General features: G+C 44.6%; 1 protein-coding gene across 2 annotated transcripts in view; it reads right to left on the bottom strand.

The window, feature by feature from the left end:
• SAFB2 (scaffold attachment factor B2) overlaps window positions 1-14,609 on the bottom strand; it is a 33,382-nt gene that overhangs the window by 14,709 nt on the left and 4,064 nt on the right. For both annotated transcript variants that reach the window (XM_060007527.1, XM_060007528.2), the window contains exons 3-11: window positions 12,934-12,998; window positions 12,641-12,848; window positions 10,637-10,695; window positions 9,762-9,789; window positions 8,343-8,853; window positions 7,871-7,920; window positions 7,241-7,341; window positions 2,360-2,509; window positions 2,161-2,273 (exon numbers count right to left, since the gene is read on the bottom strand). In XM_060007527.1, the coding sequence (XP_059863510.1) occupies window positions 2,161-2,273; window positions 2,360-2,509; window positions 7,241-7,341; window positions 7,871-7,920; window positions 8,343-8,853; window positions 9,762-9,789; window positions 10,637-10,695; window positions 12,641-12,848; window positions 12,934-12,998 (1,285 nt within the window). The remainder of the gene's footprint in view (window positions 1-2,160; window positions 2,274-2,359; window positions 2,510-7,240; window positions 7,342-7,870; window positions 7,921-8,342; window positions 8,854-9,761; window positions 9,790-10,636; window positions 10,696-12,640; window positions 12,849-12,933; window positions 12,999-14,609) is intronic.

A 14,609-nucleotide genomic window follows, 5' to 3' on the forward strand; every position in this document is an offset into this window, starting at 1 on the left:
TGGCGCAGTGGTTAAGAATCCCCCTGCCAATGCAGGGGACACAGGTTCGAGTCCTGGTCCAAGAAGATCCCACATGCCGCGGAGTAACTAAGCCCATGAGCCACAACTACTGAGCCTGTGCTCTAGAGCCTGTGAGCCATAACTACTGAGCCCACATGCCACAACTACTGAAGCCCACGCGCCTAGAGCCTGTGCTCCGCAATAAGAGAAGCCACCGCAATGAGAAACCCACACACCACAACAAAGGGTAGCCCCCGCTCTCCGCAACTGGAGAAAGCCCACGCAGCAACGAAGACCCAATGCAGCCAAAAAAAAACCCCACAAAAGGTCAAATGAGGGTGTTCAATGAAGAAGAGAGTAAGATTAAAAACGAACTTTAAAACGCTCAGCCTCCTACACAAACCACTTGAAAGCAGTCTGGTTTCATTTTAAGCTCATCACCCAGTTAAGCAGCCCTGCGCTGGGGTAGCCACCCCCTGCTCGCCTCAGGCCCGGCGCTGCTCCTTTCTGAGCTGTCTCTCCTTCCACACAGAGCACAGACCTCACAGCATCGTTCCAGGGGCTGCGGAAACCACACACGCTAACTAGTGATTACACCCCCTTCCTTTCCCCATAAACATATCTCACTTTTGTGATCAGAAAATCAACATGAAATGCATCTCGAGGTGCTAAGAATACCAAGAACTCCCAAGAGCTCCCCATGTTCCCCCAGTACAGGTTTTTAGCACTACCAACAGGATGTGTCTCTTTGGAGAAGCTGCCAATAAAATTACGATCTCACCCCTAAATACAAAAAAGCTAATCTGACATGCATTTCTCCTGGGTTTACAAATTCCAATTTGGCTACAACGAAGATGGCTAAGTACATCTTTAAAAACCAAGTTTAGGGCTTCCCTGATGGCGCAGTGGTTGAGAGTCCGCCTGCCGATGCAGGGGACACGGGTTTGTGCCCCGGTCCGGGAAGATCCCACATGCCGCGGAGCGGCTAGGCCCGTGAGCCATGGCCGCTGAGCCTGCGCATCCGGAGCCTGTGCTCCGCAACGGGAGAGGCCACAACAGTGAGAGGCCCGCATACCGCAGAAAACAAAAACAAAAACAAAAACCAAGTTTAACTTATGAATGTAATGCCCACAGTCATGTTTATTTAACTATAAATTTTCTTACGTTTAAAAAAAAAACAAAAACTGAATTACAGTGAGACTGACATTCTCAGCAAGATTCAATTTTTAGGGTGTGAGTGGACCTAGAAATGAAAATAACCTGTGCTGACAATACAAACTCAACATAAACTATGCATTCTGAGAATAGCACCCTGTCAGGCCCGTCAACAAAGTCTACCTTCTCAAAAAAGATAAACCTACAATTTTGATAAAAGTATCAATGGGAAATGCTTGCTTTTGAAAGATCTGTCCCTGTTTTCATCTTGATTAAAGATGCAAATCACCTCCTTTATAAAAGTAGTCTCTCAGACCTGTGGTTCCCAAACTATGGTGCCAAGGTACACCAGGATGGGTGAACTCACAACTGCCCTGGGATATTTTAAATTTCTGAGGGAAACAAAGAAATACTATCTGCCAGACAACACGTCAACTACTAGCTTGTGGTCACTCGTTTCGATATTAGATCAGGCTACATTCCTTTGGATGAAACTGTCTTTGCAAAGCTGGGCTTCTGCAGTTGCTGTGATAAAATACAAGATGCACAAGGATCAATGTGGACCAGGAAATGATTCCAGGGTTTGAGAGGCCATGCAAGAGCTCAGAATGTCAAGAATGAAGTAAAAATACAGCTGACCCTTGAAAAGCATGGGGATTGGGGAGCCGACCCTCCACAGTCGAAAATCCACATGTAACTTCATAATCGGCTCTCCCTATCCGCGGTTCCACACCTGCAGGTTCAACCAACTCTGCACCTGTAGTCCTGTAGTATTTACTCCTGAAAAAACTGCCCGTGTGAGCGGACCTGAGCAGTTCAAACCCGTGTTGTTCAAACATCTTTCAGTCTGTGTTATTTTTTCAACAGATTACTAACTTGCTTGGACATAAATACTAAGCGGCAGCAAGATGCCAAAAACCACCCAAGATGTAAATAAGGAGCTGGTGACCCTGTGGCTGCCACCTGCCCTCTTCTGAAGAGAAAGGTTTTAAAAAAGCACTTTACTTTTCAACTTTGATCTCCATAGAATGATGTCTGTCAACATTAGACAATTTTTCCTTCTTCACTTCACATTCTTTTCTGTCAGACAGCTTTTTCCCAGCAGGTTCGTTTTTGGCCTAAAATACAACACAGACAGAAACAGGTTAGGGACCAGGTCTTCTGGCCTGTGAGCTCTGAGTTACAGCAGCAAGAACAGCCTCACCTTCTCAACAGAGATCATTCTTCCATGAAGCTCAGTTCTGTGGAGATGGCTGATACACTTTGTGGCCTCATCGGACGTTGACATGGTGACAAACCCATAGCATCGGGCCCCGGGACTGCGGGCATTGGTCACCACTTTGGCTCCAACAACCTTTGTGAGAAAAGGGTACTCTTATTTTCTCATGCAAATAACCACATTACGTATCAAGAACTGCTAGCAGTTAACTGATCATCAGAATCATTTCCACTTGTTTTTACTGCTCTGGAAATTGTTGTTCTTCGTAACAAGTTATTAAAGTGATTCCAATAAATCCTGACCTATCAAAATACAACTGCTTCTAAGATTAGCCCTCACAGTGACAAAATACAAACAAGAAAAGCTAAAGACAGACTTCATTAACCACGACCTGTTAATTAATCAAAAGTCCTTCCCACTCAGACCTTTTTCTCCAATTCGACTGTTCCCATGGAAAGCTACGGGGATGCTGACTCAGAAATGCACCCCAATTCGTGCACGTCCGGGCTGAGAACAGCTCTGATGTGATGCAGAGAGGGCTTCCGCTTCCAGCCAGGACAGAGTACCAAGCAGTTACCCTCCTGCCGCCTGAAACTAAAAACCCGGAGGAAATGTGGGCAACAAGGGTTTTCAGACACTGGACAGCAGGCCGCATAGGATGGTGACCCCTGCAAGGGGGTAACGCCCAAGGGGTGTCTCCTATGACTGCCCTGGCACACCACCTAGAAGTTCCAGCCAGCAACAGGGAGGAGGGAGTGAGGGGCAGCATCCCTGAACAGACAGAGCTCAGAGTCAGAGGAGATGAAGGCAGCAAGCAATCAGAATACCACAGAGGAGAGGGCTGCCCACAACCGTGCACTTGTGTGAGGTGACCACCCAGGCTAGACAGACACCCACCAGTAACGGGCAGAGGGAACAATCCCCTGGGCTCACTCAGGACCATAAACGGTTCACTGTTACCAGAGTGACCCCACCAGCCAGAGTGGAAGAGCCTGTAATTCCCGGGGACATGAGGCCGAGTACTCAGGAGTGGACAAAGCTGGCCAGAGTTAAAGGCTGCCCTAGCCTGACTGGTGAAGCCTAACAACAAGCCTCAGAAGGAGCAAGTGACTGAACTGTGACCCAGCAAACGCGCAAAAACATTTATGGGGACACAGGAAGGACCAGCACCCAACAAGGTGAAAGTTATCACGTGGCATCAAAGACAACGAGGCTAGCTAGCCAAGGAGCAGGAAAACAGGGCTCTAGCACAGAAAAGGACAAAGTCAATAGAAATGTCACAATGAGAGAACTAGTGAACAAGGAGGGCCGTATCCTGTACGTTCCAGAAGGCAGAGCAACAACTGAGCACGTCAGGTAAGCACATGGAAGATGTTTAAAAATACCCAAACCGAATTTCTGAAAAAGACTACACCAGATGGGCCTGAGGACAGACAAGACAAAAGGAAAAATTAGGGAACTTGAAGAGGTAGTGAGAAAAACCATTTGAAATGAAACTAAGAAAAAACAAAAACGAACCAGAGCAACAGCAATATGTCCTCATGGGCACGGAGCACAGGAAAAAAACTTCGCCAACGAGACCAAAGCGCAGCAGCAGCAAACTTAACTGGTGGTAAAGAGAAATCGTGAAGGCAGCCAGAGGAAGACAAGATGCACGGACACTAAGGAGCAAAGGTGAGAATGACAGCCAGTTGGCTGGAGAGGACGCAAGCGAGAAGGAGCAGAGTGGCTGTGCCACCTGGAGGAGAGCAGCCAACCTTGAATTCTATACCCAGCAAGACAAAGGCAAAGCAACAGCTTTCTCAGGCATGCATATGCCATGAGAATTCACCGTCCACAATGCTGCACTACAAGACATGTTTAAGGAGGAAGGAAAACAATACCCAGGGACAACGTGGACAAACAAAAAGGAAGAAAAGAGCACCCCAAAATGGTAAATACACATGAGTAACTAAAAACCCACTTTTCTTTAAAAACAACTCACCAAAAAAAAAGCCAATAATGCACCGTGTGCTTTATTAAATAGAAGTAAAACGTAAGATAACGTCACAAAGCCTGGAGGAGAAAATGGCAGTGCACTGCTGTAAGGCTCTCATACTACTTGGGAACTGGTATAATGAAGTCACTGGGAGATAGACTGTGATAAATCAAATAACACCTCGAGACAAACGAACCTGGAAATACAACACACCAAAATTTATGAGATGCAGCAAAAGCAATCTAAGGGGAAAGTTCACAGAAATAAATGCCTACATCAAGAAACAAGAAAAATCTCCAATAAACAACCCAAGTTTACACCTCAAGGAACTAAAATAGAAACTAGTTACATAGACTAGATATAGCTAGTAAGGCACAAATCATAAAAAAAAACTATGCAATGCAAAATCAAGCAGATAAACAGGGACTTCCCTGGCAGTCCAGTGGTTAAGACTTCGCCTTCCAGGAACTCCCCTGCTGGCTCCGTGGTTAAGAATCCACCTGCCAACGCCGGGGACACAGATTTGATTGCTGGTCTGAGAAGATCCCACAAGCCGCGGAGCAACTAAGCCCGCGTGCTGCAACTACTGAAGCCTGCGCACCTAGAGCCTGTGCTCTGCAACAAGAGAAGCCACCACAATAAGCCCACACACCACAATGAAGAGTAGCCTCCACTTGCCACAACTAGAGAAAAGCCCACGCGCAGCAACGAAGACCCAACACAGCCAAAAATAAATTTAAAAACACCTAAAAATTTTAAAATGTTTTAAAAACAGACTTCACCTTCCAAATCGGGGGTGTGGGTTCGATCCCTGGTCAGGGAGCTAAAATCCCACATGCCTCGCAGCCAAAAAACCAAAACATAAAACAGAAACGATACAGTAACAAATTCAATGAAGACTTTAGAAATGGTCCATATCAAAAAGAAAAAAGCAATCAGGTACAAGAAATCAGGTACAAGAAACAGGACATATACAAAACACAGAGCAAGAGCACAGATTTAAACCCTACCATACCAGTGCTTCCGTTAAGTGCAAACGTTCCCAGAGGACAAAGACGTGAGGATTGGGATATACAAAAAGCCTGAGGCACAGGAGCCATGGCTTCTGGCTGTGACCTCCTCTGAACTCAGTGGGTCAACGTGAACAAGTACTCTCCTCTCTCTGGACCTCAGTGTACCCAACTGTGAGATGGTGAGGGGGATACATGCTCCCTAGGATCCCTGCAGACTTTGACATTTTCACTTCTGCCTGAAGAAAGCCCCGATCTGTCCAAAGCATCCCATACAGGGCCAGAGCCTCTGCTGAGATGGATACAGATGTCAGTTCGCATATCAGAGACGAAGCTTTGCCTTCTTCCCTCTCCTCAATGAGAGGGCTGAGCTAATCATGGGGTCATTTGACCTTTCCATCAAACATTATCCTTATAAGGGCATCACTTCCGATGACAGATAAACCTAAGTGAGAGCAGATACCACAAAAAGCTCCCATGTTCCTGTCTGTGCCCTTTCCCTGCTTCCCATCCCCTACTATCAAGCTCCTCACAGAAGCCTTTGTCTGCTCATCCACTTCCAGAGCCTTGCCCCGCTGCGGGGCCTTCCTAGGTCCTGTTGCTCTGGTCCAGAGCTGAGCTCCGAGGGCCAGGCAAACTAATCACGCAGCCCTTGGCCTAAATGTCACTTCCTCAGCGACGACTGCTGAACCTACTTCCCAAATCTAAATCAGGCCTTCCTACCACACACTGATGGCACACTGTAACCTTCAATATACTTATCATAACACGTTATGTATTTATTTCTTAAGCGATCTTCCACCAATGTAAGATCTATGATGTCAATACCCTTGTATCTGTTTGCTTTGGCTTTACAATCAGTGCCTGATTCTAAATAAGTGAGTGAATAGGTTAGGGCTTAATAGTGTTCTACACCCTTTGGAATGCTTCTTCTGGGTCCTGTCTGCTCATTCCCTAATCCCTTCACTAACACTTAATTGGGGAACAAGGACCTGAGCCAAGGAATGACCTGGGCAGCCAGGATGGCACAGATGCCAAACCTCTGCCTGGAATCCCTGCAACTTGCTGCCGCTGAGCAGTACCTCGCCTACTTCTCTCCCGAGGGTCACTCCCCACAGGCCCCCAGCAGGCCAGGGCAGTAATTACGGCTTCTGATAAGACTATTTCACTACCTAGTTCCAAGACAACAGGATCATTCTTAAATGTTCCTCAGAAGGCTTCTGAACTGTATTACTTTCCTCCTGCTCCCGTGACCAATATATCAGTTGATATATTTAAAAAAAATTTTTTAATTAACTTTATTTTTTTTTAATTTTTGGTCACGTGGCTTGTGGGATCTTAGTTCCCCAACCAGGGATCAAACCCACGCCCCCGGCAGTGAAAGCGGTGGAGTCCTAACCACTGGACCGCCAGGGAAGTCCCCAGTTGATTCATTTTTAAGCCACTGTCCTGTTCCAATTCTCAAACTATATACTTTAAATGGTAGACGATACATGGAGACCAACTCTTCACTTACCGTTAAGGGAATAAACCTCATCATGCCAGCTTCAAGTTTTGTACTGGCTAAAAGATAGTTTGTTCAAGAGAAGTTGGAAGCACAGCAGGGACATGTAGACTGTAGCTTTTACATACCTTCTCTGAGCAGCGTTCTACAAGCTGTCTACTCTGCCTGCCATCCACTCTCAACCAGGAAACAAGGCATACTACCCACCACTGGCTGGGTCCCCCACCTTGGAGTTTTGGTTCTTGTTTGTTTTCCCCCAACCAGAAACAAGAACCAATACAATTAACAGCGAGTATGAAGTTTCTAAACTCTTAGATTTATTATATTTTAATGCCGAATCAAGGCACAATGACAGAAAGTCAAAGGGAGTGTACCTTTCCGTATTTGCTGAAAAGGTTCTTCAGATCTGTCGCTCGAGTTGTGGAAGACAGTCCACTGACCCACAGATTCCTTCCAGAACTACTGCTGATTCGACCTGAAGCAGGAGGGAGATGATTATGCTTTACCTCGAGACATAACAGTAAGCTCGACCACTCCTCCTAAGATGTAGCCCTCTCTTAAACCCTGATTAAATCCAGTCTCGACTCCTCTAAGTCAAGAATTTAATTACCGCCAACAAACTGGACAGAAGACGAAAAATCTGGATCACAGACACTGAGTTTTCTTACTCAAGGAATCATCACGTCTTGTCAGTTACAAACTGAAATGGCTTCAATGATCAGCTCTCAACCAAGATAGCATTTTCTAAAATTCTATTATTCCATAGGTGGACCTGTCCTGTAATAGGACTTTAACTATTCCATAAGCAATAATCACAACAAAGGCATAAAATACAGAAGCTCATCAACATTTAAAACTAGTCTCTCAAGATACCATTAGATGATTAATTCCAGTAATCCATAATAAAACCAACTACTGTATCCAAACTGTGGATACCTGCAGGCCCCTCCCTCCCAAAATAAGGGATCCGTAGATGGCTCCCTGCCATGTAAATTAAATCATACCTTTTTCATCTTTAATGATTGGCTTTATATCTTTTTCTTCCTTAAAAGAGCTAGAGACAAAAGTTAATGTTACTCGTACAGGAATAAAATGAAAGACAACTAAATCAAAGTATGATATGTGCTAAAACTGAATACCTACCAGAAAATTAGTCTGAAATAAAATTTTAACAGCACCTTTACAAGCTTATATTGGAAATCTGACCCCCCAAATACAATGGCAGATTCTTAAAAGTCAATTCGATTTAGCTGAAGATAACACTTAACAATTTAAGAGCACAACCAGAGTAGGTTGAGAAAAACAAAAGGAATTGAAATCACCCATTAAAAATACACAAAGAGAAATAAAACTTTAGAAGTAAACTACAATTGCATCAGTCTGGCTGGCCAATTGCAGAAACAACAGCTTATGTGTGTCATTAAACGACCAATGAAAAGGAGATAGCGTCTGGTCTAAAACTGAGAAAAAACAAACCTCATTTTCTGATCAGCGCCCTCACTGGCTGAGGACTCTTTAGGAGCCGGAGGGACTTCATTACAAGCTTCAAAAGCAAACTTCTTCACGTCTTCTTTGCTATCCCTGGGGTCTGGGCTTGAGGCTTCCGGGGGCGCTTCCGAGGCCTCCTCGCTACAGGCTTCCGTGTGCTCTGAGGCTTTACTACTCTGCTCAACTGGCTTCTCTAGCCCTACAGGCTCACAGTCCGTCCTCTCGCCATCGCCTGTCTGCTCCACGGGCTCCCTTTTCACTACCGCTAACAGGGTGTCTGCCTTGCTCGACTGAGCTTGTGCTGTTGACTCGCTGGCCAAATCTAAATCACCCTCCTCCGGATGGGCGCTGTCAAAAAGGTCCTCTTCCTCCGCAAGCTTTCTGTCTGGCCCCACGCTACTTGTTTCCTGTGCAAATGGCTGCTCCAGCTCGGAACCTTCTTCTTTTACTGGCTCAGATTTACAAGTTTCCCCCAAAATGTCGAGTATTTTCTCATTTTCTACGGATTTAACAGGAATAGAATGGCACAAGGTTTAATTACCAGGGAAATAAAGCAATCACAAATGTGGAACTGGCACGGCTGCCACACTAACACGAAGAGAACTGCTAGCTACACAGAGATTGGAAAACCCGCGGGTACACAAAGTTACACTGGTTACACTACCTGCGCTCCAACCGCCTGCGAGAGCAAGCCTCTACGCTACATGGAAGAGAAAAGGCCCCACAGGTTTAAACACCTACAACCGTGTGGCTGCTTCTCGACAGTCTTCATGCTTCTGTTCAAGTCTGGGTCTTCGACTTATTTTTCCAATGTCCAAGGTGTTCAATCGAACGCAACCACCATTCAAGGACAGCTCAATTTCCAAATTTCTTTGAAATTCTTTGAACGGAACAGTCCAACAGGAAAACCAGAAACTTCCGCCGGCAGGAGATAAACGCAGTCCGGAAGGGGAACAACACGTTGGAAATTTTCATGAAGAAAACTGTTTCCTCTTCTGGAATCCAGTCACTTCTCAGGCTATAAGTGCCCTGACCACCGCTTTATCCTGCCTTAACTGCATTAATCAAAATGACTGCAGCAAATATCACAAGATCTGTTTCATGTGTAGAAACACATGGAAGAATCGTGGGGTTGGGGGGAATTACTTAAATGCCACTGTACGTGGTTAGAGAGATGAAAGTAATCACTACATCTCACCAAATGTATTTGACCTCCAGAAACCAGAACGGTACTTCCACAGATCTGGTGATATGAATGGGTTTCCAATCTCTGATCCTTGTACGATCTGGATTGTCCACCATTAAAATAATTTACAACACCATAAACAACTTAAAATATATAGACAGCTTAAAAAATACAGTGGGAAAACTTTCAAACCATAACTGTTGTGTCTCTCTTATCAGTACCTGGCTCCAATAGAGGTTCTTCAATATCCTATTGAAAAGGAAAGACAAAGAAAATCCACAAAGCACTTTAAAAATCGGACAGATTCCCCTAGCAGATACAACTTTCAATCAAGTATGAATAAATGCTTGTTCCAAACAAGTTTCTCCACTCAAAACAAAGTATTCCATTCTACAATAATTCAATGACAAGTTCACTGTGTTGGTTTCTCCCCAGCAAAAGCAGACAGGTAGCAATAATATTAGCCCATCCCATTCCCCCCTTGGAGTTGGGCTCTGCAGCTGGCAACGACTCCCATGGTCCAGGCAGAGGTCACACACATGGCCGCTGCTTTACACATCACACCGGATTTGAAAAAAATGTATTTCTCCCAACGCAGAACTGTATCAACGAAAGACTTCTCCACCCTGCTGAACACCTCTCCCTAACTCCCCCTGGACAGAAGACAAAGGCTCCTGGACACTGGCAGTCAGACCCACCTGTCTCTGCAGCCCCACCCCTGCCCTGCGTTCTCCATCCCTACAACGCACCACCCCCTCCTGCCCCAGAGTCTTCTTCCCCTTCACCTGGCTACCTCGCCTGGCCTGTCAGACCTCAATTTGAACACAAAGGACTTCCTCTGGGAAGCCCTCTCATGGTTTTGTAACTCAATCACCCAAACTTCTACTTTCTAGTTACACTCACTGGTCATAAACACCACGCCCACTAGGCTGCAAACCCTGACACTGACAATTTGGCTCAACCTCTTATCTCCAGCACCCAGCTCAGGACCGATGCTCAATGAATTGTTCACACACCCACACCCACACTCTTTTCCACTATGGAAAATTAACCACTCATGTCAGCTTTCCAGCCACAGAACCAGGTAGTAACCTACCGGAGGCACTTTGAAGTCCAATGATGAAGCATCCAAAGTGTTCTCAAAGCCCTCCCCGTCTACCTGAAAGACAAAATGCAAGACTACTTTGTGGAGACAGAATTATGAATGCCAAGGCCTACACCTCACCAGTTTCCAGGCCACCTACACATCTATTTCCTGCACAATGCCTACCGCCATCTGCAAGCCCACTGCTGAATCACAGCAGCCCCCCTTACCCACAAGGGATATGCTCCCAAAGCCCCAGTAGATGTCTAAAACTTCAGCCAGCGCCAGACCCCACATACACTGTGTTTTTTCCTACACTGGCAGGCAGGTAACATATATAGCATGGATAACTGGACAAAGGGATAATTCCCGTCCCGGCAGGATGGCGCAAGGTTTCGCACGCTACTCAGAACGGTATGCGATTAAAAACTTAGGAATTGTTTATTTCATTTAATATTTTTAGACCCGGTTGACTGTGGGTAACTGAAACCTCAGAAAGCAAATCCATGGGTAAGTGGGGGGGGGGGGGGGGGCTACAGTATTCAGTTTATCACCTGCCTCCCGGCCCCCAGGCCCACTCCAGGACTAGGTGGTACCAGCAACTCTGACAGAGGCTCACAGAGGGCTGGCGCTCTGTCCACACTGGCCAAATGAATGAACGAGCAAATTCATTTCCCAGGCAGTTTCCACACACTGGTGGTCAGCATACACCACCCAGCCACAGAATTTCCAAAGCTGAACTCAAAAGGAAAATGAAGTTTTGCACTCCTCCGATTTCACTTGGTAGTGATGCTTTTCAAATAACAATAGGGAATTCCCTGGCAGTCCAGTGGTTAGGACTCCACACTTTCAGTGCCAAGGGCACGGGTTTGATCCCTGGTCAGGGAACTAAGATCCCGCAAACCACGCAGCTTGGCCAAAAAAAAAAAAAAAAAGATAAAATAACAATAACTGGGCACTTTCTTCTAGAGTACTTTGTATAAAACAAACATTTAACTTGACTGTTTTCTCTTTTTATTATCTACTATACAAAATAAACCTGGTATCCTAAAGGTTATTAAGTTAGAAAACCTTTTAACTTTTTAAGTGAAATATAAAAATACTCCTCCCCACGTACTTTCCTCTTTTTCTGGGTTTGGATGTTTCCATTAACCAAGAAGTTAGAAGCCAAGTCCATTCTATGGAAATAATTCACACACAACAGAATCTCACTGAGAGGACAAATCAAAGCTCACTGCCTAGCCTAGGCTGAGCTGTGGTGATAACGGTGAAATTTGTGACTTTTGACCTTTAAGGTTTAAAGTTCAGTCCTACAAGGGCACTTTTCCTTCCAATTTAAAGCTAGAATGCCTTAAATAAAACCAAACTAAGATGGCTGGGCACGCCAAGGTGGTGAGATTAAACTGGCAATAAGTTCTAGGAGGGCTACGAGAGAGCTCTATGGCAACAGATGACAAGTGAGAAGCTGGGAAAGCGACACCAGCAACAGAATTAAAGCCCTCCCTTATACACAAGAAGTTAATAGTGGATTCCTTTAATTGGAGGGGTTATTCTGGGGGGACAAATACTTTTCTTCACTGTATTTCACATCTTTTAATATAACTGTCTAAATTTATATATGGAATACATCTTTAAAATATCAGCAGGATTATCTGGATGGCGAGATTATGAACTGGTTTTTTCTTACCTTTCTATAGTTTTTTTTAAATCTTTTTTCTTTTTAAGGAAAATACTTTTTATCAACAGTGTCAACCTCTCATTCTATAACTTATGCTAAGGGAAGTGTCTCCTACCCAATTATAAAAATATCCTCCAACATACAGAAAAGTTATCCGTTAATTAACATCTGACCTATGTGGAGTTTAAATGGATATAATTTACCTCAAGGTTTAGACACCGAATTAAGTGTTTGTTTATGGTGACTGGTGATTTAGCTGCATGCTCTGGCTCTGACAAAGAGCACATAAGCAGCGAGGAGCCCCAGGGCTGCAGCGCGCTGTACTGCATCTGCGTTACCTACAGAGTGTCCTGTGAACTGAGCTGGGAGCTCCCTCAGCTGCACAGCCACGTAGTCTTTGCTCTCGCATAGGGACTCGAGAATGCTGTCAGCGCCATCCTCCCCGAAGTCTGGAGCACCGCTATTCTCGACTTCGGTTTCTTCTAACACATTAACGTCCATCATGTCAATATTCTGCAAACTCTCCAAACTTGCTTCCATGTCCTCCTGTAATGAGGAACGAAAGGTGTCAGCGACCAGGTGGACCAGAATGCGGAGCTCCTGCCGCCATCTCGGCTGTGATGCCACATACCTGCCCATCTCTGGAATCTTCTTCCAGGCCATTGTCTTCTGTGCCTTCCTCCTCCGTCTTTTGTCCTAATTACAGAATAATTTTTCAATCAGACAACATTCAGGTTCTGGCCTCATAATTAGTTTATGCAGGATGACACAGCTCAATCTTGGTGAGAACATGTTATAGGGAAGCTAAATGTGCCTGTTCTTCTATCATGTATAGTTCTGTCTCAACTGGAACATAAAAATCTAGGATTTCTGTAACACTATCAAAGTATTTTGACTTTGCACAAAATATTCAAAAGCTTCAAAAGATTTCAAAACCACTCCAAACTAAGACTAACATCCCTAAAGAAAAATGAGCAAAGGATAAACATAGGCATTTCCCAATGAGTAAATTAAAAAATGTAATGTCCATATAGCACCCAAAGAACTGCAACCTAAGAGAACGAGCCCAACGACGGACCTGCTGGTTCCCCTTCACTCCACCCACTGTAAGCAGGCCCCCTGCCTTCCGTCATTCTTCAGCCCAGGAACTCTTTTTCTGCTTAAGGAAAAAAGGCAAAGGCTACCATAAAGTCAATTTTCACCCTGAGTTCTGTGAACGCAAAGGGACTATTGAGAGTTATGTTAGGTATTCTTAATGGGGCTGGAAGGGAAGGAGAGTGGAAACTTCTAGACTCAGAAAGGTAAAATCTTTGGGCTCCCTATGTAACAACAGCCTTAAAAATATACATACCCTTATCCTGGAATTCCCCTTAGGATGTGCACTAAAATGTCTGACAAGGAATTCAAAACAAAGGTTACTTATTCTATGGAGTGCATACAGACTAAATATCCCAAAGGGAAGCAAATTATGCCATGTTATGCTCAAATGTGGGATGCCAGTATGGGGAGTCAGGGCGGGCGTGGGCTGTAGTGCGGCGATGTTTGAAGACATTTTGGTGTTATGACTGGCAGTGCTACTAGCATGTAGTAGACAGTGGCCAGGGATGCTGTGCAGCACACGGTAACACACAGGACAGCACCCTACCACAAAGCACTCAATTCAAATTGCCAACAGTGCCGAGTCTGCAAAACCCTGTGGCATACCACACACTTTGCAACTTGAAAAAGAAAAAATTATGCCTTTAAAGACCATTTAATGATATGGAAAAATGTCCACAAAGTTACCACATAGATCTACTCATTAAAATGCACGTGGATATTTTATACACGCAAGTGTGAAGACACAGTGGTAGAACATACAAATGGATATGGCTAAAGCAATCCATCAACTGCAGTTAAAACACTGAGCAGTAAGAGCTACTTTCATTTTCACTTCTATAATTTTTTAAAAAGAGAAAATTAAACGCAAGAAACCTCAATCTTTATTTTATTGAAGTTTAGTTGATTTATTGATTTTGCTGTAACAGCAAAGTGATTCAGTTATACATATACCTTCTTTTTCATATTCTTTTCCATTATGGTTTATCACAGGACATTGCATACAGCTCCCTGGGCTATACGTTAGGACCTGTTGTTCATCCATCCTGTATATAATACACTGCATCTGTTAACCCCAAACTCCCATTCCATCCCTCCCCTAACCTCCCCCGCCCCCCAACCACAAGTCTGTTCTCTCTGTGAGTCTGAAGAAACCTCAATCTTTGATTAAAGATGCCAACTGCAATGTCTACACTTGTTATCTCGTTT

This window comes from Delphinus delphis, chromosome 3 (assembly GCF_949987515.2).
Source record: "Delphinus delphis chromosome 3, mDelDel1.2, whole genome shotgun sequence".
NCBI classification, from domain to species: Eukaryota; Metazoa; Chordata; class Mammalia; order Artiodactyla; family Delphinidae; genus Delphinus; species Delphinus delphis.